Source organism: Cyclopterus lumpus, chromosome 6, assembly GCF_009769545.1.
Source record: "Cyclopterus lumpus isolate fCycLum1 chromosome 6, fCycLum1.pri, whole genome shotgun sequence".
Classification (NCBI taxonomy): domain Eukaryota; kingdom Metazoa; phylum Chordata; class Actinopteri; order Perciformes; family Cyclopteridae; genus Cyclopterus; species Cyclopterus lumpus.
In genome coordinates, this window is record NC_046971.1 from 18,521,618 (window position 1) to 18,548,076 (window position 26,459).

General features: G+C 43.7%; 1 protein-coding gene across 3 annotated transcripts in view; it reads left to right on the forward strand.

Moving 5' to 3' along the window:
- Window positions 1–26,459, forward strand: part of srgap1a (SLIT-ROBO Rho GTPase activating protein 1a) — a 70,674-nt gene that overhangs the window by 32,580 nt on the left and 11,635 nt on the right. For 2 of the 3 annotated variants that reach the window (XM_034535616.1, XM_034535619.1), the window contains exons 3-18: window positions 53–215; window positions 5,676–5,738; window positions 8,403–8,582; window positions 9,274–9,402; window positions 10,755–10,976; window positions 11,223–11,324; window positions 16,130–16,327; window positions 16,731–16,815; window positions 17,800–17,827; window positions 19,105–19,210; window positions 21,013–21,073; window positions 21,628–21,705; window positions 21,833–21,967; window positions 24,068–24,173; window positions 24,376–24,600; window positions 25,955–26,034. In XM_034535616.1, coding sequence (XP_034391507.1) covers window positions 53–215; window positions 5,676–5,738; window positions 8,403–8,582; window positions 9,274–9,402; window positions 10,755–10,976; window positions 11,223–11,324; window positions 16,130–16,327; window positions 16,731–16,815; window positions 17,800–17,827; window positions 19,105–19,210; window positions 21,013–21,073; window positions 21,628–21,705; window positions 21,833–21,967; window positions 24,068–24,173; window positions 24,376–24,600; window positions 25,955–26,034 — 1,961 coding nt within the window. Of the gene's footprint in view, window positions 1–52; window positions 216–5,675; window positions 5,739–8,402; window positions 8,583–9,273; window positions 9,403–10,754; window positions 10,977–11,222; window positions 11,325–16,129; window positions 16,328–16,730; window positions 16,816–17,799; window positions 17,828–19,104; window positions 19,211–19,835; window positions 19,870–21,012; window positions 21,074–21,627; window positions 21,706–21,832; window positions 21,968–24,067; window positions 24,174–24,375; window positions 24,601–25,954; window positions 26,035–26,459 lie in introns of all 3 variants that reach the window. The other variant, XM_034535618.1, reaches the window with a different exon arrangement.

The following is a 26,459-nucleotide window of genomic DNA, read 5'->3' on the forward strand; positions in this document are numbered from 1 at the left end:
TGGATCTTTTACAGCTGATCTGACCCCTGACTGTTTCCCTGTTTTTATTTAGGAAAGACCAGAACTTGCTGTCCCCAGTGAACTGTTGGTACCTGCTGCTGAACCAGGTGAGGAGGGAGAGTAAGGACCACGCAACACTGAGTGACATCTACCTCAACAACGTCATCATGAGGTTCATGCAGATCAGTGAGGACTCCACACGGCTACTCAAGAAGGTCAGTGCACATACACACCTGACTGAGCTTTCTTCTTTAACATGGTGTGTGTGTGTGTGATACTGTAAATCTGGAACCATGACAAACATTCAATCTGTCTTTTCTATTTTATCTATTAAAACCGTATCGGCTGCTATTGTGTGCTTTTGATCTAATCCATTGGAATTTTTAAAAAGGCACAAATTTAAATGGAAAACAAGGATATGACGTCATTAGGAACAAATTTGATAGAATAATGCATCTGTGAGATATTACAAAATATACACTTCTGGGGACTCCCATTGGTAGGATAAGGGTTAATTTCACAGTATTTGTGATGTAATCTTTCAGGTTTCAAAATTATTTTCCGATTGGGGCGCTTTGTGCTTGGAGAGTTTAAAAAATATATCTTTTAGGTGTTTGTGCTGACATGGAATCGCAAAAACATGAACAGACTGAAAACATTCTCACATCAAATAGTTGACGACAACACATTTGGAAACAAAGTCATGAGAAATGTGGGATATAACATCCAGGGTACAAGAAGGTTACTTTTTTTATGTGCACTGAATTTAAAAAACTGTTTACAGACTGTGTTCACCGATTGTAACTCTAATGTGAATTATGTTCAAGTTTGAACTCGCCACCAACACAATCTAGATTCCAGATTTTCAAGGCAGGTCTGATCGGCCGCCGGTGTCTCCAGTCACTCGTGTGTTATAAACAGTCTTTCTCTTTCAATTAACCCGTTCCTTTCACAACAAAGTATATTTAGTTGCATGATATGCAGGATACGTACAGTATGTATTATCCAGCTTTGCATTTGATGAGATGCAACTCTGTGGGGCTCCGGTGGTTTAGTTCTGTGAGTTACAGTAACGCAGAGGAACCTCGGTCACCACAGCTCCAGATCAGTATGCCTTCACTCTCCTGTCTGAAGACTGTGGCTTCATGGCTGAAACCGGGCCTCTGCTGCTTTTTCCACCACAAAGACGACAACTCCCTAAAAGATTATGAGCTCCTCTGCTGCAGGAGTCCCATGAACTGACCACAGGCCTAAATTACAAAGTGGCTTTTCTTCAGAGGAGCGAGCGCCTTCGTGTCAGTTAAGCTTGTGCAACTTTTTCCATCTCTGTTCCGCCTCTGTCTCTTTTTTTTCTTTTTTTTTTTGCTCCACTTAACTGCAAACCCTGACCATGTAACCTCCAGATTCAAAAGGTGAAAGTGTGGCTTCATTTGTTCTAAAAGTAATTAAGTCTCTTGATGGTTGTGGTTTCATCTGATTGTATGGGGGCGTGGTCGTTAAATACTCACCCGAACCCCCAACACACAAACAGGAAGCTACTGCAGTCATTTCCTTTTCATAGTGTTTAAAGGCTTATGGTTTTACTAATGGGGCCAGATGTGAAACACAGTCAGACATTTTTTTACATGTTACTCCCGTTGCCTCCCCTTATTCAATATATGATCGCAATGATTGACTGCCTTAAACGTTGATACACACACACACACACACACACACACACACACACACACACACACACACACTAGTCCTATCATTACTGCAACCAGACCGTCATTGCTCTGGAATATGTTGTGTCGAGCCACATTGTGTGATAGTTGTCCCTTTTTTAAAGTTGTTGTAATGCAGTTTCTCAGGGGACGTTCTGCAGGCAAACGGCAGACTGGTGGGAGGTCCCAGTTCATAAGAGACCCGAGACACCGCTTGCCCTCTAATTAAAGCTTCCCTGAGTCTTTGATCTCAGCAGAACGTCAGTAACAAGGCACAAACAACAGAGAAGTGCCCCATGTTACAGCTTCGAGGAGACAGCTGTACTGTTGTCATCCTTCCAGCACATCAAAGACCTGTGTTTTTACTTCCTTGTATGTTTAAGTCTCATGCCGCGGAGGTGGAACAGCAGTGGAGTAGCCCTGGTGTCTTCGTCAACATCCTCCGGTTGACCTGTTTGGCGTGTGCATTCATTTCTTCAGCGCTGCATGGTGGTCACTTTTTTTAAAACAAGGCACCGCCACGAATTGTTCTAGAAACTCCCCATTTTAGAATGTTTTTTTGTTTAAATACACAAGGCAAATAGTGAACCTTCTTTCTTTCTTTCTTTCTGCTTGGACAGATCTTATCGCATGTATTCAGTTTTCATTATTCATACAGCCGGCTCTGTTTTATTGATGGGAGTCACGTTCAGTGGCTGCAGCTACAAGGTGGAGATCCCAAAGCTTGAGGCAGTTTTGAACTTTTTACTCAGGCAAAGCATGTGCTGCTTCAGTTTCAGGGTGCTGGTGCATGCAGACTCACTTTCCCAATGTCATGTATTGTTTGAGATAGAACTTGAATAGAAGAGAGTCATCCTTACTGTTATTAGTAACACCTGTGTTTCTCCTATGATGAGCCACAATGTCTGCTCTGAAAAAGGCTTGCACAAGGTGTTCACCCACAATTATGGTACACATGCATGTCAAAGGAATGTTTAAACATTGTGAAAAATATGCTTATTCGTCTAATTTCCAAGAGTCGGTTAGGGAGTTTGTATCTCAAGTCAAAGAATAATTTTTGATGGATTCATTTCTTGCCGATCAACAGCCGGGAGCTACAAGTGTGCACAGTTTACCCGAGTCGTTTTCTCTGTGTTGGTTGCCAGGTTTGGTACCTTACCTTTTGTTGTTGTAACCAAAACCTGCGCTCAATGACGGTATCTGGCAACCTGTGTCATCAACAGAGACGCTGCATAGAACTGCTGACAATTGTAAACGCGTAACTCGGACCACACATTTACGTTTTAATTTTTAATGTTTTTTACATTCCTGTTCGAGTGTGGGTTAAACAAACAGGATACATTGTAAATAAAATTATTTCCAGTCTGTATACTAAGCTAAGGACTCTATGCATTAACATGTGACAGCTGTCTACTCATCTCACGCATACATAAAACAAATAAGCTTATTTCCCAAAATGTTGAACTATACCTTTGACATTTAAATGAAATAGATTTTGTCAAAGGTTTTTTTTTTTTTTTTTTCTTTCATCAGCTAACTGAACATTAACTGTGTGTGTGACGGTTTTACAGTGACACGTCTCTCAGATCTATGCTGAGCGCCACATCCGCACAGCCCCCACACACACCTCTCCCCCGCAGGCTATACAACTGCCATCTCTGTACAATGATTAATGTCAGTGGCAATATGAAATCCGGCACTCCCCAAAGGCTGACTTGGTTTCTCCTCTTTGGGGCGGTTTGTCCTTCTTATGTGGTTGGAATACAGATGTTATGATCTTTTTAATAAATTAGACAGAATTGGAAATCCCCGCCCTAATAATATCAAAGAATCGAGCTGCACCTCACAGCATTTAGTGAGCAGCACTTATTGCTTGTAATTTGAGGTACACAGTGTGTCTGTGTATTACATTTAGTGACACTTTGAAAGGAGAGACTATTTCAGTTCTTAAAAGCATTATGTAGCTTTTCTGGTCAGCGCACTCTAAACATGCCTTGAATGTAATGCCCCTTTACTTTAATCTTTTTCTTTACCACACACGCGCATGCAGCACGCGCACACACACACACACACACACACACACACACACACACACACACACACACACACACACACACACACACACACACACACACACACACACACACACACAGCTCATGTGATCCATGAGAAGGCTTTTCATTGAGCTCTGGATCACTTCCCAGCCTTCTCAATGGAGAAGCTGACGGGTGTTAGATCTGACAGATAGTCAAAGGTTCTGTGCTCCGAACTGGCCGTTGCTAATGGGTTTTCCCATAGGAGAGAGGCTGTGTCTTTATGATCTTCACGATATGCAAGCATCCCAAATTAACAGGCAGTTGACTTCAAGTGTGATCCAGTCACGCTTTGAGAGACAGAATTACAGATCAACTATAAACTCAACGACCAGATCAAACTATAAATTGCCAAAATCCCCAGATCTTTCCGTAGCTCCCTTTTTCTTAACTTTCTCAAACATGCCTGAGTTTGACTCTTGCCAAGTGTGGTGCTTAAAGCTCTGGTTATCCAGTCTTAAGGGCGGTTTGCTCTCTGAATAGGTAAGCGCTACAAATCGGGGAACTGACAGACCAGGTGGTGGTCGGGAAGATGTTGCCAACCGGCCAGGTCACCCAGCTAGACACTCTAATTTCAGACACCAGCCTGGCAGCCAGTCACTGAGAGTCTAATCCTCTGTACAAGAATGAGAGTTTTCACAAGATCGCTTCTGTCTTGGTCTGTTGGGTGTTGACAGTTCAGCAGAGTCCCGTAGAGCTAAACATTTGGTGTAACTGTTTGTCCCAATGAGCGATGAGCTCCAAAAGAGCCTCTTATGTGTGTTTTGAGTTGGAGAGGTTACGATTCTATGGCCCTGGAATTAGGTTGTTTGCTTCAGCCTACCTTTGTCTTTGCACTGGACCCCGCAGCGTATACCAGACCAATATACTTTTTAAACCACTGTGCACTCTTTGCATAACTGTCAACATCTTTAACCCACTCATATTACTCCAGCACCATTGGTCGAAAACGGGGAACCTTTTTTAATAATGACTGATAGCAATTGTTTACTTTTGACCATCAATGTCCTTTTTTTAAATGTAATTGACCCCATTCTTGATCAGAGGTACATCACCACACTGGGTGGTTCAATACCTTCTCGGGACCCTTTTACAGCCTTTGCCCAGGAGCGGCTCCCAGAATGAGATTTGTCTGAGGATAATTGGGTTAGAGAAAGACCTGGAGTGCAGGGAAGAGGCCGTAACACCATCCAGGTAGCAGAGCGTGGCATCAACTGTAGTAGAGAGATCAAAACTTCATTGTCATGACTCATAATCTTATAAACACACGTGAGTCAGTGTGAGGGAAATGTGAGAGCTCCACAGTAAAATGAATAGTGCAAGCCCCGCTAAATCCATCACAGCATCAATGTTAAACTGTATCCCACAACCAGGAGGTGCATTAATGTGGGCGTGTGTGTGTGTGTGTGTAATAGTATTACCGAGTAAGCCTTATGGCATGGCTGATCGAGTTAACATATTTTGGGAAAAATCTTTCACGTTGAGGCGTAGAAACCAGATGAGTTGAGCATGTGGACGGTGAAACTCGAGCTGCGTTCGATGATTTGAGTGGAAAGGCCTCACTGATACCACTTTCACTCGGCAACGCTGCATTCGACACATAAATCCACTCTTCTGTTTCGTATTTTTACCATTCAAACCCCGGGTCATTGTCTACCATGTCCACGTATAAAAGTTAATGTTCAGTAAGTAATGCTTTTAACAGACGTGTCAAGTTTCAGTTCAATGAAAGTAGTCGAGATTCAGGAATTAATTGCTGATGGTGCCACTGTGTTGGTTTTAAATGGGGTAGAAACTATGATTTTGGTTTGGGGAAACTCTTTTTGTGTATTTAATTGTTTAAATGTCTCATTGTTTTCTTTCTATTTTTTTTCAGAGCAAGGAAATAGCCTTTCAGCTCCAGGAAGACTTAATGAAGGTCCTTAATGAGCTATACACAGTAAGTAGTAATGACTGCCCTTTTTTAACTAATGCAACTTACACTGGTCTTTGCTGTGGTTGAGACAGGTTTACAGAAGTGAGCTGCCTAACTTCCAACTATTTGTAACATATACTGGAGCTTGGATACTTAAACTCTGGAGCTTAGTAAAAGTGTCTGAAGGAGCAAATATTAAAATTAGAAGTGAATGGACGGCTAACAAAGTGATTGCTCCAACTGTAGGGAAAGTCTGTCTAATCTTCTTTTTTAAATTAAACGCAATCTCTTTTTCCCAAATGAACTGGAATATTCAAACTGTGAACTTTAAGCGTTGTGTTCGCTCAACTCATTACAGTTCATGTTCTGTTTTAATGGCTATCATCAGCTTCAAAACTAATTCAAACACACGGCGGTTGGAGCCAAATGGCAACTTGTGGATACATTTACAAAAAAAAAGCTTGCTTCTTTTTCTCATTTTTTTGCATTGTTGCCTTCATTAAAAAGTTTACACAGACAGGTGGGAAGCCTGAGGAAGAAGCAACAAAGGTCCCCAGTTGGAATTGAATCAGGCATATGTGATTACATGGTATGTGCCTTGGCCCACTGGCTTACAGGGGAACCCGCTAGATAGATAGATATAATCAATGTGACTGTGTTGAGCCTCCTCATTGATCAGCATGCTAACCTGGGAAGATACAAGTGGAGGCTGTTGTTGTCGCTTCCCAAGAGATTTAGTGAAAAGCAGGTTTCCAGTTAGTCTCCAGTTACTCGCTATAGGATCACAGCGGTTACACTTCCAGTCGATGGCCGTGCTGCTCCAAACACAACAAACGTGTTACTCCAAGCTCAATGTATGCCACTCTCACCACAGTCCACACTCCACCGCCCTGGTGGGAAGACGCATGCGTGATGACACACACACACACACACACACACACACACACACACAGAGCCACAGTCTCGATGTCGACCTCCGCCAATGAAATAACAGGTCTGCGCCGTCTCTAAATATGTCCCTCTGAAAGAAACGCCAAAGTAAACACTGCAGCGGCAGACTCCAGACCAGTAAGTGAGGAGTTCAGGCCCCAAGGTCAGTCGCCCATCTCTAAACTGGTTCCAGTTAGGCCAAACCCCACCAAAGGCAAAGGGCTCCAGACAAATCGGGCTTTGCTTCGTTGTTCCACTGACACAGAAATAACTCGGTTTGGGCAAACGCTGTTTACATTTTGAGATGGGTGAGTCTCTGTTTGTACTGTAAGTTGAGATCTTGTGCAGACAAGTGACTGCATTTATCGGTTTTGGAGCTGTAATTTGTTGGAGTTGATTAATTCCAGGTTAAACCCACGGGTTCTCTAAATTGCCGCCTTTTCCTGTGTGTTTGAATGCATTTTCTGCCTTTTTTGTTGTTTTCGGTTCATTGCATATTGCCAGCTTCCAAAGCTCGTGGATCTTTACAGAAGAATGTTAGAAGTTAGCTTGTGAGCTCCATAACGTTTAACATTTGATTGATGCCTTTTTCTCTTGATAGTGCAAGTTTTATTCTTGCATGCCCATCACCAGAGTTCTGTTTGGGAAAATAATCAGCAGTGTCTGGGTAGAGGGCGGTGGGACGTGCTACTGGTTATTCATATGTTCCGTATGGTTATGTGATATAAAATATATTAATGTTAATTGTAGCCATGTTGGCATCATGGACTACAATATTTCAGGGATTCATCTGCACTGTCCTCATGTGTCTGTTCACCCTTCTGACGACGTGAGCCAGCGTTATTAATAAGACGTTTATAGTCACTCGGCTCTCTTGAAGACTCTCTGAGCTACCTGTTAATTAAGGGTTGAGTCAGTCTAATGTATTACTAACGCTGTCTCCGAAGGTGATGACTCAAACTTGAAGAAATAGATCTCATCAGCCGTTAACCATTAGGTAAAGCATTTCCCTTGTACTAAATAGCGACTGTGTGAGGACATAGGAAGGAATTAACTTATTTGCTATTACAGCCTTCACGAAAAGATTTGTTTTCTATTTAAGATTTATAAAAAGCATATTCTGCTCCATATTAACCAGAAATGAATCCCAATAGATGGATCCAGCAAGGTACAACACAGGACAGAAACTTTTGAATGTAAAGCCATTTTTATTTAAAGTGCCAATAGTCCCATTGACTTGTTTTGCCTTCTCTTGTATCGACTGCAAAGACGAGAGCTGAATCGTCACTCAAAGAGCCGTCAACCACTGTCTTAATGACCTCATGTGAAAACCGGAGGACGAGCCCAAATCCTCTTCCTGTCTGTTTTTCTTCTTCTCCCAAACACAGATCAATGAAGTTAGATTTAGCTGCAGCGATTTGCAGGGGTTGTGGTTGCATCATGTAAAGAAGCTGTAGATAATCTGGCTTTGGTTTGTGGTTCAGGGAGAGGCGAACCAACTGCTGCGAGATGAGTTGAGTCGATTGGTGATGAATGAGCGGGTCAAAGGATGGAAGCCTTAGTTGTGGGTTATAAAAGATTGGTTTGACTATAAAGATGGGTCACTCTGACCCTTTGACCTCAAAGGAACTGACCTGAAACTCAGACCAACACAGCCGGTTTCAGGGCGTTGCCTATTGCCAAATCTTGAAAAGGAAATGATTACAAACAAAAAAGATATTTTCTTTGCAGCTAATTGACACGTTTGTTTGTCTCCAGGTGATGAAAACCTACCACATGTACCACTCGGAGAGCATCAGTTCCGAGAGCAAGCTGAAGGAGGCGGAGAAGCAAGAGGAGAAGCAGATCGGCCGGGGAGAGCAGGTCTTCAGCATCCGAATGGAAGACAAATACCAGAGACGCAGCTCTGTGAAAAAGATCGAGAAGATGAAAGAGAAGGTAGAATGCCAGTGGTTCACAAAGCCATAATATTTTGAATCCAGTTTGGACAATTGCATTGACATTTAGTTAGTAATCACACCCTTTTACTTTTTCATTTAGTAGTCGTGAACACAGCAAAATATATAATATAGAAAACTTCACAGCACGGCCTTTTCACAGATGTCCTGCTGACCCGAGTGAAGGAAAACACACTGAAAGCATTGTCCCCGCCAAAGAGCAGGCTTTGTGTTCTCAGAACAGGCCTGCTTTCTGTTAAACCTCTGACAAATGATTCAATGGCTTTTTGAACACGACTCTTCCTGGAATGCATTTGGGAAGTGTTAAAATACGAAAGGTTTGGAAGTGTGTCAGAACCGGAGCCCATTGGTCAGTGGATGGTAACTGGCAAACAGCCTTGTGTTGGTCTGGTAGTGAGGAAGTGTAGCATAAAGACGGATAGCTCAGACTGAGGTATCCGAGTTGAAGTGAAGGACACGGGCTCCATTTGTTTTGTGCTATTTTTAAACATAATGTAACTCATTGTTTATTAAATCTGTTGTTTTTCCGGTAATCCATTCTCAGCTTGGAGATGCGTGCAGAGACATGAAAGCACAATCTCTTGTCAAAAAGGCAATTCTCTACATCATTAAATTCATCTTCGCTGTGTTGTTGTATCTTTCTCATTCTACGTCCCTAATTCTCTCATCAGCGCCAAGCCAAGTACTCCGAGAACAAGCTGAAGTCCATCAAAGCGCGGAACGAGTACCTCCTGACACTGGAAGCGTCCAACTCCTCCGTTTTCAAATACTACATCCACGACCTGTCGGACCTTATTGATGTGAGTATAAAAGCCACATGCCACAGACCTGTTCTGGAGGCAGCTTCGTCTCCAATGAGACGTACGTTTCGTTCACCTGAGGTAGATTGTCTTTGCTCCTCATGCAGAAGACCCATTATTTTTAGAATGGATTTAAACTCAGAGACTGATGACTTTTTAAAAAAGATCTCAGGACACCGGACTGTGGGATGGGAATTAATGCAGTTTATGAACTTTTGTGATGAAGACTAAAAGAAACTTTTTCCCCTTCTACTTCTCTTCATGTCATTATTAAAAAAACACATATTATGTTAAGTTTGACCGTGTTCTGCTGACACTTTGTCACTGCGTTGACTTTATTCCACATTTATGAGCTTTATGAGTGGACTCTGACTATCAAACCAAGTGCTTGTTGTTGTTGTTGTTGTTGTTATTGTCATTGTCATCATGTCCAGCTGTGGCTCGTCACTCCATTCACTACAGCACTCGTGTCCCTACTCGGCCTCGCAAGCAGTTTGCTTTGCCTGACCTTTTTTTGCTACCGGAACAAAAAACATGACTTATTCATAATCTGGCTCACTGTGAGAGAAATAAACTCGCTGTGTCATCTGCTGCAGCATTTCTAAGTCTAAATGGGAGACGGCCGGGTTTTATATTCCAGACAGGACTGAGGGAGAAGAGAAAGGCAGCCTCTATTCAGAGGCATGCTGTGCGATGAAATTACCCCTCCCCTGCTTTGCTCACAAGCCTTCATCGCACCAGGGTGTGCGTGTGTGGGATGTGCTCTGTGTGAGCTGTATTGTGCAGGCTCACACACATTTGTTTATTGATGAAGGGACTTTTTATAGTGAAAAACAAAGTGTACAAGCTGGATGGTAGTGGTATTGTTTTGCCTATCACTCAGGCCGTGTGTGTGTGTGTGTGTGTGTGTGTGTGTGTGTGTGTGTGTGTGTGTGTGTGTGTGTGTGTGTGTGTGTGTGTGTGTGTGTGTGTGTGTGTGTGTGTGTGTGTGTGTGTGTGTGTGTGTGTGTGTGTGTGTGTGTGTGTGTGTGTGTGTGTGTGTGTGTGTGTGTGTGTGTGTGGGGGCCTGGGGTGGGCCTGGGGTGGGCCTGGGGCCTGTGCGTCTTTACCAGGAGAGGTAAAGCTTCTTGTTATTAAAACTCAGCATTAGTTCCTGGAGGTAAGTAACATTCATGAACATTGCGTAACATAGAGGCAACACTGCTGACTCAGAAATTGCAGGACTGTTTACGATGACTGGCTCATATCATTTAAGAATTTAATTCATGGAAATATGTCTGTTTGTTTGTACTGACCATATGGAATTATTGGCTTGTAGTCTCACGTTGACACTCTTCTTTCCTCTCTTCCAGTGCTGTGATTTGGGTTACCACGCCAGTCTGAACCGGGCCCTGCGCACCTACCTGTCGGCCGAATACAACCTTGAGACGTCCCGCCACGAGGGTCTTGACATCATAGAGAACGCTGTGGACAGTCTGGACCCACGGAGTGACCGACAGAGGTTCATGGAGATGTTCCCTACGGCCTTCTGCCCACCGGCAAAATTTGAGTTCCAGTCTCATATGGGTGACGAGGTACGTAGTTCGGACCACATGTAGCTGGGATGAGGAACTGAACTAAAGAGCTGTATTTAAAAAAGAAAAAGAAAGTCGTATGAGTTTTAAAATGCTTTGTTTCCACTGTATGTTCTGCACTGCAGATGGGGCACAGAATGTGAAGAATAATTTGGACTCCTGCGACTTGTTTAAACCAGAGGTTACGTGGCCTAATGTTCCTGATCATTGACGATGTATTTTTGTTTTTAATTTTTTTTAACCCAGGTTTGTCAGATCTCAGTGCAGCCACCGGTGAACGGAGAGCTCATCCTGAGGTTCCAGCAGCTTCAGTCTCGCCTGGCTACTCTGAACATAGAGAACGAAGAGGTGAAGCAGCGCAAATACATTAAACTCATTAAACAGTAAATTGGCAAATTCCGAATGCCAATTCTTTAAAAGTCTGACCCATCAATTACGATTCTTCTTTCATTCTAAGAACAATTATGTTGACTTCAAGTGTGTGTGTGTGTGTGGCTGTCCCGCTATATGTGCGATGTAAAATCATTTGACTGGCCCAAAAAATTGTATATAGGACACAGATCCGCTGGTCAGCGGCCGTGACCAATCGGCTGACAGACGGATTCGATTGAACTGTTCTCTGCCACTCCGGCATTGAGATGCAGGAGTTTTGTCTCGCTGCTGTGTGATGGTTGCAATATTCTGACAGCTGCAGATCTTTTAAAGCGACTGAAAAGAAAGTTAACTTTCAGCCAGAAGTCATCCAAGGTGAGATGGAAGAATAGTTGCTGATGATCTCTGAAGAATCGGTTTTTGTTGAATATACCCCCCCCCCCCCCCCCCACACACACACACACATAAACACACACACTGTTTTTTCCTCTCTCTCATGCCCTGCAGGTAGCCATCAAACCCTCTTTGTGAAGCCTCCATTTCTGTTCCCATCGGTAGAATTCACTCTCGCTTTTATTTGCACAAATCTGCCCTGTTCTGATACAGAGATGCGTCTCTGCATCTCTGGCTGTATTGTTTTAATCTCTATGCAGCATGCTTGACTATTGCAACATTGTTTTTTTAAACAAGTAGGATTAAATTAGGATAGACATACCATGACTGCCATAGGGGATGGGTGATATGGACAATTACCTTCAAAAGGTGATTTCATATCTTGATAACGATATATATCACAATACGGCATGTTTTCTGATATTTTAACAATTAAATAGTCTATATGGAGTGGCCGCATGGTTTTGTGGGAAAGTACTGAGTATTTTCTCATTTTATTAAGAACTCTAATGAAAAATAGAAATGCGATGAGAAATTTGAGTGTGTCCTTGTTATTATCAATTTATACAACGTAATTGTCACGATATATGATTTCATCATTATCAAATTGAATAATCGCCCAGCCTTACTTACCGCAGTTTCGGAGTGCAATCATGTTCATTACGTTGACTTTTGTATCGCATCTAACCCTCCACCCCTCTATGAGCTCTCCCTGCCGTCTCTCTTTATCCATGTCTCCCTCCACATCAGTGCACTCTGTCTTTTATCCCACTACAAAGACTAACAGACACAGGTGCATGTCACTCAACCTTCTCTACATCAACTGTTACTTCAGCTTTCCTTTGATCATATTGTCGACATTTGAAAATACATCAGATGGAATGAATGATGGTGGAGAGGATACCTGTATTTTTGGGCCTTGTGCTTATTACTGGAGTTCCCGTTATTATGTGTGTGTGTGTGTGTGTGTGTGTGTGTGTAATGGTATGATGATAAGCCCTGGTTGCCTCATGTCCTTGTCCACCTGCCTCACTGAAGCGGATGTCCTGGTGGGTCAGAATTCGAGGGCGCTGCTGCCTTGTGTTAGGATCACCAGATGGCCTCTCTTCCCGAGCACAGCGTGCCAGATACATCCTTGAAAAATGAACTTTCAAAGCGCTGTGACGACCTACAAGCACGACTGTCAAATGTGCAAGAGAGGAAAAAGAGTCTCTCTTTATCCGGCCAGGAAAGGCTGCAGGGCAGCGCTTAATAGAAGTGCAGCTGTTTCCTCAAACCTCTTTGACTCCTGTGAAACAGTGAAAGAAAACATTGCTGAATAATTTACTCTGTCAGTGGTGGGGGGGGGAAACACTGGATCCCACTCTTACTAACGGGTTGGGCTTAATATAGCTCTGCTGGGTGCCTCATGCAGAAACAAAAAAAAAAAGTCTGCTCTCCGAGGACGCCGTTGATTCCATCTCGTCAGTCAGTCAGCGTGGTTCATCTCGTGTAATAATCTGGCCATTTGGATCTCACTTGCCTCTGTATGAACCAGAGCGCACACATCCTCATTTTAGTGTGTGTGTGTGTGTTCTACAGATTACACACTTGCGTAAATTGAAAGCTATGGACTGCAGTCTGCCCTTTGAGCTGGCATGATGACTGTTGCAATAACTGTTAGTGATGCTGCCAAGAATAACATTGAGTTTAAAGTGCGGTGAATGGAATTATGTTGGATTTTGACAGCGCAGAAGTTGTTTTCATTCCAGCCATTGAGAACTGTAAATAAGTCAGACTGATGCTCAGCTCCTGCTATTGGTGCACTGTCTGTGGAGCAACATAGGAAAGACATGAGTCATGGTTCTTTATTGAGGATAAACCAACTTAATTCGATCCCAGGGACTTTCTCCAGGTCTGTTGTGCAGCCACAAAGACTAATAGGCAGAGTCTCTCTCAGAGCTCCGTTGTAATTGAGCCCAGCAGTGAACACTAGTAACTATTCGTCTGCTGAATAATGGATAAACTCAACAGCTTTTTCACTGGGAGCGATTCTCTCGCATGCATGGCTCCTGTCTTCATGATGACAGCTGGGCCTCTCGCCTCCACGGGGGCCAAGTAGGAAGAGAGAGAGAGACCCAGCTCACTCGGAGCGTGTAACTAATGACTATGTCGTAGTGGGTTATATTTTGTTGGCACCTGCCGTGACTAAACCCACATTGGATACATGTGAAGTGATGGTGCAAGTGTAGTCTCTTTGTGTTCGCCGTCTTTTGAAGGCAGCGGGTTGTAATAATAATAATAATACCCCCCACCCCCACCCCCAAGCTGTTTTTCACGAGAAAGGATGTCGTTTTTTAAAAGTTTTACAATCGCAGAATCCCCAATTTCCTTTTCAACGCTGTTATTAGACGTGTTCAAACCTGCAGTGTGTTTTTGCTTCACCTTTTGGATGGATGATACTCTTGCTACATCCACATTGTGCGCCAGAGCATGTGTGTCAGCACTGTCATCAATCAGTGTAACACATGAAAGAGATGAAGTCCACCTTGCCTTTAAGGTGTTTTTTCTTTTCTTTTCTTTTCTTTCCTTATGCAACCCAAAGGTCACAGGTCAAACTGTTTAAAAAAACAAGCTAATCCACTGTTGTCTCGGCGTGTTTAATGGTCACACAAGGAATCCAGCATGTTCTTTCATTAGCACTGAGGTCATACTTACTTAATAATAACTAAGAGATGGGGTCACCACCTCTGAGTGGGGGTCCTCCTGACCATTAACAATAATTGGGAGCACTTCCAGCTGCGCCTCAGTTGAGCTGGTTGGGGTCGCAGCACCTCCGTCCACCCCAAAGTGTCTCTGTTGAATGAAGAAAGGCTGAATTCTTCCTTTCCAGGTGCGTGTTGGTGTTTCTACATCAGCATGGCCTCTTTCCTTCTGCAGCTTTTCCACATCAGTGATTCATGGTCACATGCTCTTACTGCTTGTCTGTTTGTCTCCTTTAATTTGATTTCATCGTTTTCTCTGTCTCTTCCTCGGTCTCTTCGTTCTGCAATTGTTCAAGGCCCATATGGCCCATATTGATATTACTTTAGTAAACTCATTGACTTGACTGGATAGCTCACTCAAACATGAGGCTGAATGGTCGCTGTGTTGACCTTTTGATTGACCCTTCGTTTATATTTAAATGTAACATTTTTATAATGTCTTTCCCCAGCATCTTAGCTCATACGTGCAAATAGAATAAATGAAGGACATTTGTAATCATCGCATACTGGCCATTGTCATGCTTAATTTGACTTTTTTTTTTTGTAGATCATATCATTGATTATAGGGGCCAGACTTGGGACAGAATAAAGATCCATATAATGCTATCTGGCTCAAGGAGAGGGCAGTGTCAGTCTGTCCACCACTTTGGTCCAAACTGGATATCTAAAGACTTGGATGGATTGTCACGATATGTACATACTTTCATGATCAAGTCACAATTTTGATTTGGTCAAGATATTGCTGGTATTTTTCCACCAGCCAAAGGGTTTATGATGGGGACGGTGAACATGGTAAACATCATACATGCTAAACATCAGCTTGTTGGCATTTTCAGTGTCCCTTTGAGCTTTTTGCCAAGCTGATGTTAGTATTCAGCTCAAAGAACCGCAAAGCTGAAGTGAAGCGTCAGGGAGCTGCTAGCATGTCTGTGACCTGTTTTTCTAGAAAGTTCTCACCTTTTTCTTCGATACAAATCCACTCCAATACTATTATTCTTTATAAAATGACCACTTAACTCCTATAATGTCAACATATACTTTATTCTTGTAGTCCACAGTGGGCCTTAATACTCCATCCTACCGCCACAGTATCCCGCAAGTTCTTCATGTTTAGTCTGCACGATCCATTTGTATCTGCTGTGCTTTTATGGAGCTCTGACGAGATAATTTGTCTTTGCATTTCTGTCACATCCTCTATCTTATGTACATTTTCTGAACGCAGTCATGGCCTGCTGCACATTCATTGGCTGGACACCTTTTTCTGTAAGTGTTTGGGCGCGCTCTGCAAAGTCCTGACGTTTCTCTTGTTGACAGCGAAGAGGCGGTTATGGAAACAAATCTTAAAAGCCTACGACTGAATGTACCATCTTCACCTCGAGCCCCTCTTGAGTGCATGCGCATAGATTGCTTTGCCTTAAAGTCATGTTCAGGTGCTGGTGGATTTCCAGAAACTGGCATCTTGTCATAAAACACCTGCACTTTTCAGAGTATCATGGGATAACGAGAGAGGTTTTTAGGGAGTGTGATGATAAAGCCGCTTGGTATGCTGGGCTGATGAAAATGGTGGTAGTGAAGAGATGACATCTAGGTGTTACACTGGCTAGTTTGTGCAATTCTTCAACCCCTCTCACTTTGTGTCTCCAGATCAAGAAGACGTCGGAAGCCACCCTGACCACGATCCAGGACATGGTGACCATTGAAGACTACGACGTGTCCGAGTGTTTCCACCACAGCCGATCAACGGAGTCGGTCAAGTCCACTGTGTCGGAGACGTACCTCAGCAAGCCCAGCATCGCCAAGCGGAGGGCCAACCAGCAGGAGACCGAGCAGTTCTACTTCATGGTGAGTGAAGATTACGGGTGAGCAAAAACAAAAGGCAACAACTTCAGAGATATCTTTTTGTTTCTGTGTGAAAATGGAAACAAACCTCTCTCATAGACTCTCTTTATATATCTTTAATTCATCTAAAGAATATTAACTTTTATCTGGACTTTAAAAGCTAAATCTGTGCTTCTAAATTCTGCTGGACTTAAAAGTCTGACCCCTTTGAAATCGTTGATCAGCTGGCAGAGGGGTAGGCTAACTGCTATCATGTTCCAGTCTGAAGATGGACACGATAAAAGCTTTAAAAAGACTCTCAGCGTGTCCTTTGCTCTTTGCTTTCTTATAGTAGATTGCTGTCCTAAGAGCGGGTGTTCTGGCTGGCACTCCGGGCCGCCGTGTAATTACTCTCAATTCCCAACAGAAATTCCGGGAGTTTCTGGAGGGCAGTAATCTCATCTCCAAACTGCAGGCCAAACACGACTTGCTGAAGAGGACACTTGGTGAAGGTACAGTCACAACCCCTTTGCTTTAATACTCTACTCTTATAGCGCCCACTGTTCCTCTCAATGTCAAATCCAATTTATGTACGTGATCTTCTTCCAGCCAACGTATATTAGCCCTAACCGGAGTCCAAACAACATTACCAATGATTTGTTATTGAATTTTGTCTTGTTTTATTTTCAGCAGTCTTATATTTATGTGGCAAATTTCCCATTGTTTGCCGGCTTTTCTCCAATACTCAAAGCTCCTAGGTGGCAATCTGGGTTTTAAACCAGGCGAGCCAGAGCTGAGGGGGATTGTAAACTTGTGTTATCCGTCTTAGTGATTGATTTGTTTCCAACTTAATGGACCGCTGTGCGTTAGAGGGGCGGAGGTCATTACAACGGCCCCTCCTTGTACTACAGTGGAGGGATCTCCTCGGGCCGTCGGCTAATCTGCCGTCAACCCAGAGGGTGGTCCTGGTGGTCTCAGTCAAACTCTCCACTTAATAACTAATAGAGCTGTGTGCTAACGAGGAAGAGGAAAGCCTCCTGCTTCTCCCACGCGCTCCTTAATCATATTGTTGTCAATGAGCTGGACTGCAGCATGACTCATTCAGACACACAGGCAGGTCATATCCTGTTCATGGGAACAGCTGGCCACACAGACGTGTTCTCCAAAAAACATTTGGAAGCTATTATGTGCTTAATCTCACTTTGCCTCTCCAAACCCGTAACGGTGTGCGTTTCCATAATGATCGGTGTGTCTTGAGTGCCTCGCGGATGTTTGTTTATATTGTAATTGTGATGTCGCTAAAGGTGTGCGCGCATGTGTGCTTGTGCGTGTGTGTGTGTTTTTTCTCAAGAGGCCAGTGGTTGTGGACAGATGGCAGGCTTCAAATGCTTCCCTAGCCGGCCGGAGAATGCGCCGCAGGGAGCTTAGAGACAAGGCCTGACATGTCCACACATCTAACTTCCCCTCACATCTCTTCTCTCTCTCTTTGCCCGCAGGCCACAGAGCTGACTACATGACCACAAGGTAAAGCACACACACTTCAGGACCTGTGCATATCCAAGAGACACATATCCAGTCTACTTTTCTTTCAACAGCGACAGAAACATTTGTGACGCGTTGCCGCCCAGAAAGGTCGAGGACAGTTTGCCTCTTGAAATCCTCACGTCACGTCCTCTGTGACCATGAAAGCAGAGGAGTTGGTGGGACTCTGCAGGGGGAAAGCAATAAAAAAAAAAACTATAGAGAGAGCACTGAGCAGATGTGCCAGCCTTCATGTTTTTTAAGCCCCAAAAGAGTGAATAGGAAGAGATGAGTCGGTTCTCCTTCGCACTGCATATTTCACTAAAACTTGAAATGTTTTCAGTTCCTCATGAGCGTAAACTAAACCGCTCTGGAGCCATGGCAGTGAAAGGAACTACTTTAATAATTTTATTTGATTATCAAATATTTTTTTCAAGCAAAAAAAACCAACACATTACTCCCAGCTTTTCCATTGTGACGATTTTGTTGCTTTTCATTGCTTTGTTTATATTCTTGTAAACAGAATATGTTTGGGAGTTTTGGACTGTTGGTCAGACCAAACGAGACATTCAAAGATGTCACTGTGAGCTCTGCAGAACCTTCGTTCAATGTTTTATGCAGTTTGTAATATTTTATATACGAATAAAACAACCCAGAAAATGACAGATTAATTCATGATGGAAATAATGGTTAGTGGTTAGTTAGCTCTTAGTAGAGTAGAGATTAACACTGTTGTTTGTAACCAAGTAGTAAAGTAAGTGCTGGGCTGGAATGCCTAATGACCGTTTTGTTCATATTGCAAATATATATTCTTGGTGTTGGCATAATCAGATATTTAAAACACCTTGAGTCACTGTGATTGAGCAGCAGAAAGTCCCGGAGCTCTTGATCTCTGTCCTACAGGTCACAAGACACCAAAAGGCATTAAGGCACAAGCGTTTGTGACGTAATGCATGCGTGCACACGCATGTCCACTCAGACTAATAGAGACAGTCCCCCGCAGGGGCCTGACATGAGGTAGATGCGACGCTCCAAGTGGGTCTGATATTTCACTGCCTTGTGATATTGTGTGGAGAAAGAAAAGACAGGATTATAAAGGAAAAGATAATTCATGGGTTTCAGCGATGTCTGAAAATACCCTCATTCAGTCCATCATCTTGAGCCAAAGGGTTTTACAGTTCTAGTTTCTGAAGGACATAAAGGTTATTTGAGAATGGGTCAATCGCTCTAAAAGGAAAACTGTATTGTTTACTGATTCTAATGCATTCTTTGTATTCTAGACATCCCAATGGGCCATTCAGAACCCTCACCGGCAACCGGCGGGCTAGACCTCGCTCTGTTTTTAATGTTAGGTTATTTAATGGCAATTTGGAGTCATTTATCAAGGTACTCATTACCAGTTTGCCCGCTTGCTCCTCCTCCTATCTACTTTCTGTCTTGCTCTGGCTTTCTGGTCATTTTTGGTGGGTTCCCCTAAAGCACTTACGCTTTGATTTATCTTTTACCAACAAACAACAACGTAGTTGTTGGATTGTGGAAACCTTCCTCGTGAGTCAGTGAGCTCCGGCAGTCTGGGTCTGAGATATGAGGGCGGCGCTAATAGATTTGGAGGGCTGCAGGAGGAGAGGAATGGCAGTTGGAGGGATACATTTTTGTCTCGGTCGGCTCCGCTGACTCACTGCTGACCTGGCAGCACTGAGCTGCTCTGGCAGAGATATTCTCGCCTCCCTCTCCCGAGCACGAGGCCAGAGAATACAGCAGGATAAATGGCAGTCAGGGAGCGGATGCCAGACTGATAAGGTGCGCTGCCTCCCCTCCTCCGGCCTCTTCACCGCCTGTCACTGGAGGCTGTGTCCGGTCCACTTCCCATTGTTTCCCTCTGGGTTTGATGCCAGCACAGAGGGGAATGAGGGCGCGCTCTCAGTAAAAGCTTTGGTGGGCAGCTGCTGTGGTCCTAATCTGGGTCTTGCTTTTCTCTCTATTTCTGTTTCTCTGCGACACGTCTCTGTAGCCGCGGACGACGGAACTCACACGCTCGACATCAGGTAGACACCTTGAAGCTTCTCGGGGGCCCTTGCTGCTTGCCTGTGCTCATTTCCTTCATCTGTCCTGCCCTAACACCATTTCATTTGTCTATATCTTCTATTCGTTGTCTGACTCCTTTGAGTAGACTGAGACCGACTGAATTGAAGCTTTGTTGCACCAAATTGTATCGTTTCAATTCTGTTTCCCGGCATGATCCACTTCCAATTTCAAAATTAATATTGAATTGATGTAATATAAAGCAGTCGTCCCAAGTCTCACATATCCAAATAGATAGAATTACATCATCCTGTTGCACTTGACCTGGCCTTTAACCCAACGATAGATAGTTGATGTTGGCATGGTCGCTGTGTGTGGACCGTGCATGTATACACCTGGGGGCTGTAAACAGAGCCACTGTATCATTAAAGCATGTACAGAGTCCCTGTCCAGCACTAAGCCGCAGGAGCAGCTGGCACCGAGGCAGATCAAGGTGGCAGTCCGCCTCTAAGCGTGTGAGAGGAATGTGTACTGTGTGAAGGAGACAGTGCTGCTCCTCTCATCAGCTCTATATTTAATGTGTGGCTCTTTTAGATAAGCTCCTCTTAATTTAAACACAGGGTGCACTTGATTGCCAGCATAAAAACACTTAAAGTATATTTAACAACAGTGGAGGCCAATCACAATGTGTTGGACAACTGTTTTTTACATGCTTGTTGTAGCTAGTCAGTAATAGTTGTACGTTTTCTGACATTTCATGATCAGTGAGCTGTTATGGGAGACTGGACATGCATATTTAAATAGCTGGTCACCTCAATCTGTCTCAGTAAGATCTCAAAAAGGTAACCCCTCACTTTTGTATGTAAACTCACCAACTTCACTTCTACTGGGTGTGCATGTTTACATACTTTTAACATCATGTTTCTGTGAGAGCCCGGCCGATACTTGAGCAGTCCGATATCATCGGTGTGTTTATTGGATGCATTACTGCCAATTGTTACACTAGTTGAACAAGTTTAGTGTATAACTGTTTCTCTGTATCTTTATTTGATATATCTATACATTATATCTGTTCAGTATCTGTCGGGCTCTAGCTCTTGTTATACAAATGGCAAAATAAACATGGTCTGATTATTTGGGTGTTGTTGTTTACTTTGCCTTCAAAGGACTCTGGACAAGCTATTCCCCGTGTGGTAGAAAGCTGTATTCGCTGCATAAATTTGTATGGTGAGTCTGTTGTCGCTTCAGTTAAGTCATCATGACTTTATTTATGTTTTCTTTGATGACTTCATTTCATAACCTGCTGAGACAGCTTATCCTGGCACAAGAGATGATTTCTAATATTAGTTTGAAACCACATTGAATGAGATACCGAATGCATGCAAATGCAAACATTAGGCGTTTAAGTGACGGTAGGGAGATTTCATGGTCTGCGGGCTCGTTTGTTGCATCTTATTCAGCACCGAACTGATGAAATGTAAAAGAGGCAAACGGCAGACTAATCATGCTTCCTCCTGACCCCTGACCTCTCCCCTTATTAAGTCCTAATCCCAGCCGGAAGACGCTTTAGTACAGCTTGATTGCGACCTCCCTGACTCATTAATTATGTTTTAATTAGAAAAGTGAAGGGGCTTAACCCTCCATGATGTGCCTTTTAGGTCCAACTGAAGTAGGTTTTATTTGCAGAGTGAGGGAGTTTCTTTCTGAGTGGATTTATGAGTGTGTCCTTTACTGCCTGTTTCTCTTTTTCCTTACTATCTGTCTTTGTCTTTCACATGCAGGCCTCCAACATCAAGGAATATTTCGTGTATCTGGATCCCAGCTGGAAGTCAATGACATCAAGAACTCTTTTGAAAGAGGTACATGATGACTCATTATTTCGTTGTACTGACCGCATTGGAGTTGTTATTTAGGAATATTTTGCATTAAATCATGTGCATTAATAATTAAGGATATCCAGCTGATCTGCTCCCTTCTCTGTCTCAGGAAATGACCCCCTGACGGACGATGAGAACAGTCATGACATCAACTCAGTGGCTGGCGTTCTCAAACTATACTTCCGCGGTCTGGAAAACCCTCTTTTCCCCAAAGAGAGGTTCAATGATCTGCTGTCCTGCATCAGTAAGAGCACACGCACACTTTATTGCTTAGTGCCAGTAGTTTGATTCTGGGTGCATATGTTCGTTGTTGATCGTGATCGGGTTTTTTTTAACAATCAAAAGGCAAATTTATATAAATCAGCTGGATCCCCACAGCTTGTCTGATGATTTAAAATATGCAGTAGTATATAAGTTTACATGTCTGATAATTGTTTATTGGAATGCTTGCTAATGCTTCTCCTATATGCTTTTAATTATGGGGTTGAAGCACTGTCGAGTCTTTCCAATATTATTTGCCAGTTTCCACCAGGGCGATGGTATTAGTTATCATGATTACTCTGTGGTATTTGGTTGAGCACTGAGAAGGGTATTATCTGTCTTCAGTGGCACAAAGCTGGCCACGTTTACAGGATCGCACTGGAATGTTAAATGTCCGCAGCACTGAGCGGCGTTTGAATCCAGAGCTCAATCTGCACTGAAGTCCTCTGAAGAATAGTCACATTGTCACTTCGCTGTGACTCAGTTCAGAGATCAGTTGGCGCTTTGTGTGGCTTGTTCTGATCTTTTAACACATTACATGGGGGGGGGGGGGGGGGGGCTTTTGGCTCTGTTTAAGAACAATTGAACATGCACAGAGTCACATGGACTCAATGTGTGCTGTAATGCCTTGTTCAGCTGTGTGTGTGTGTGTGTGTGTGTGTGTGTGTGTGTGTGTGTGTGTGTGTGTGTGTGTGTGTGTGTGTGTGTGTGTGTGTGTGTGTGTGTGTGTGTGTGTGTGTGTGTGTGTGTGTGTGTGTGTGTGTGTGTGTGTGTGTGTGTGTGTGTGTGTGTGTGTGTGTGTGTGTGTGTGTGTGTGTGTGTGTGTGTGTGTGTGTGTGTGTGTGTGTGTGTGTGTGTGTGTGTGTGTGTGTGTGTGTGTGTGTGTGTGTGTGTGTGTGTGTGTGTGTGTTTTTGTGTCCAAGTGTGTTTCCTGGGTGCACTTATACACGTTTGTGCAGGATGAGTGATGGGGATTCCCTGTTTACATTCCCCGGCTCAACATGCCAGTGATTGCAGTGTGGGCTGAATGCCCAGCAGGCTGCATATTAAAAACCCTCTGCTTATTCCATATGGAGCAGCTCAGAACCAGCTACAAGATCACTTTTCCTTTCTCAACTGGGATTCTTTTTCACCACAGCGGCACACTGCAGCAACTGATATCTTTCTTTTGGGAATGTTCCGCAGGGATGTTCTTCCTCGGGTGTTTTCACACGCGTGTGTTTGTAGGCGATGCATAAATGTGCATCAGAGTAGATCTTGAATTAGTTGCTTCTGAAGCGCTAAGGAGCCTCGCAGAAACCAACGTAGGTATTCATGATGAATGAAATGCATCGCAAGTATCCCAGAAGCCCAAATCCCAGATGGCACAAAGTGGCTGGAGGGTGACGGGGCTATTTTTAGCAGTCAGCAGAGCCCGAGCTCAGCCAAATAGAATAGGGTGCTTCAAGTGCCACAGCTGAGCAAATGAGATAGTAATGAAAGACCCGAAGGTCCACACTCGAGCATGTAGATGAAGGAAAAACGATTAGATTTTAAATGCTTTGTTTTTGTTGAAAGCGATGATAATGTTCCCTGCAATAAACATGTTTGAGAAGGGGTGACTCATTAGTTGGTAATGTCCTCGTTTCTGCAAAGGCAGAACAAAAGAGTGAAAGAATAAGAGAACTCTACGAAATGGATTTAGAGAGATGCCTCTTTCATTTAGAGTAGGAAAAACTACTCGGCGTCCTCGTCGTCAGGTGCTATCGAAAAGTGCTTACTTCCTTCTCGTCTTCCTTTTCCTCTTCGGTGTCAGCAGAGGAACATGGGCTACGGTGAAGGTCGCCACCACAGAGTTGATATATTTCCCATGGCCTCTAAACACACACAAATCACTGCTTTGGTAAATCGTTGCTGGTCTTCCAGAGACGTACAGTAATCCTGATACGTATGGTTTCAATATGCTTTTGTATTTCTGTGCTGGAACTTGGTGTGGACATCATCGGGTCGATGCGGTTGTGCATTGGATGTGCAGCAGAGGCGAATGGATGGAAACAAAGCAGTCTTTAATAATTTAACAATATTTTCCTTTTTTTGTGTCTAGGAATAGAAAACCTGTATGAGAGAGCGCTGTACATCCGGAAGATCCTTCTGACCATTCCCAGATCCGTCCTCGTCGTCATGCGCTACCTCTTCGCCTTCCTTAACCAGTAAGTTTACAGACCAGTAAATCCATCCCATCTTTCACTCCCACCACTTTATGAAATGTCACTCTGAGTTAAGAGCATTCGCTTCTTTCTGTCAGTCATGATTTGATCTGAAATACTCTCACAAGTGCAATGTCCTCTCACTCGGGCTTAACTTGGTCTCCTTGTCCCCGGCTCTCCTTTCCTTCCCCCATCCACCCCCCAGCCTGTCCCAGTACAGTGACGAGAACATGATGGACTCGTACAACCTGGCCATATGCTTCGGCCCCACGCTGATGCCCACACCAGACAGCCTGGACCAGGTCTCCTGCCAGGCCCACGTCAATGAGATCATCAAGACCATCATCATCCAACACGAGAACATCTTTCCTGATGCCAAAGAACTGGAAGGGCCCATGTATGAGAAGTGTATGGCTGGAGGAGACTATTGGTGAGGAATGATGCCTGTAGCTGGCATCACCATTATTTCACTATCCAAACATGACATCATTCCTCAAGTCATGATTCAGTTTCTTGTTTGAAAGACATGAATGGCTTTATTGCAAATCAACTTTTGCTCTTTGACAAGAGTGCAGCTACAAGGTCATCGGTGTCTAAAGGTCAAGTTTGAGGTCATCCAGGATTAAAAGGGAAGACGGAAGGCATTCTGATGAGATCTATTCATGCAGCTGCACACATTTCCTAAACATGTAGGTTTGAGAGTCGGACAGATGCCAGTGGTTTGCTTATTCCAGTTTATTAGTACGTACCCTCGATGGAACAGAGGCACGCAGCCGAACCTCCTTCCTTAGGGACTCACTCAGCATGCAGGTATGCGTGTGCTTTCAATGCAGCAGCTGTGTCAGAAGTATGTGAGTGTAGTTGATATGAGTAATTACACTCACCAATTATGCATCTGTGGTTCAGGAGCAAGGTAGAGCGTGTTTCAATGCTGACTTTAGGTGGTGGACCCTTTCTTTTAGGTAAGACAGGTAGAAACAATCCCTTTTGATGATTGTGATCATGGCGTGAAGATGAAGAAAGGTCACGAGGCAGGGAGAGGGTGATTAAGTAGATTGCAGCACATGCTGGAGTCAAACAGACCTGAGACAAACCTGAGGCCCTTTGCCAGCTCCACATCTGTAAGCAGTGCATATCACTTGTTCCTTACTCTCTTAATCGGTCTCTGTTTCTCCTCTCTTATGCCCCCACATCACCACCGGCTGAAAAGCTTATCTCCCTTCTCAGCACAACCATGCCTGCCCCTCTTTTCCCTAGCAACGCACATGTAGCCCCGGGGATATTTGTTGTTTTGGCTGCTTCCCTTTCTTGCAGAAGAGGAGGTGGCTGGTGACATGCTAGCATGGGAGGAGACAGTCAGTTCCTGGCAGGGGTAGTCTCTGTGTGTGTGTGTGTGTGGGTGGGTGTGTATGTATGTGTGTGTGTGTGGGGCATTACCGCCAGCTCACTAAGCACGATGCCAGAAGAAGACCATTTAGGAAAAAATGGCACAACCACAGATGGATGATCTAAGCCTCTCACAGAATAATGACCTCTATTTGAACTTCCTCTTGCTCTTATTAATAATTTTTTTTCTAAAACTCCATTCCTCCTTGACAGCTTCACTGAAATGAGATTTTGACTGTTGGGATTTGAGTAAAGGTCTAATGTTTCAAACAACTTTAATTTCCTGAAAGAAAAGGAAATGATGAAAGAGATCCGGGTCCTTTGTTTTGAAAACTGTCCCATGACCCCTGACGCTGCCTTGGCTGTGACCCTGACTGGTTGCATGTTGTCCCCCACAGTGAGAGCCCCTACAGTGAGCACGGAGCGCTGGAGGAAGTAGAAAACGAGGGAGGGACAGAGACGCACACCAGCGAGGACGGTGAGTAACAATAAAAACGTGCATGTATGCGTGTCGTACATAATAACATGCATACTTCAATTATATGTGTAACCGTGTCCTTTTTGCACCATTAATATGTTCCAGCAAACACCACTTTTAAATCGTATCATTCATTGAACATTACATGAATTTAACGTCACTATCACAACACATACCTAAAGTAAAATTCTGGACTCGACTGTCCATATGCCACATCCATAGTGAAACTTCCTCTTGTGTCCATGAGGGTTCAATCCAGCTCTCTGCAGCTAATCCTGCCTTTCAGCCTGTTAAATGCAGTATCCTTAAAGGGCCAGGGAACTGGGTTCACCAGGATGGACGGCCATTCATATTCTAATGATTTTGCTTCTCCTTTGGGGCCATGAGACACTTCCACATCCTCTTTTTTACAAACTCGAGGGTGG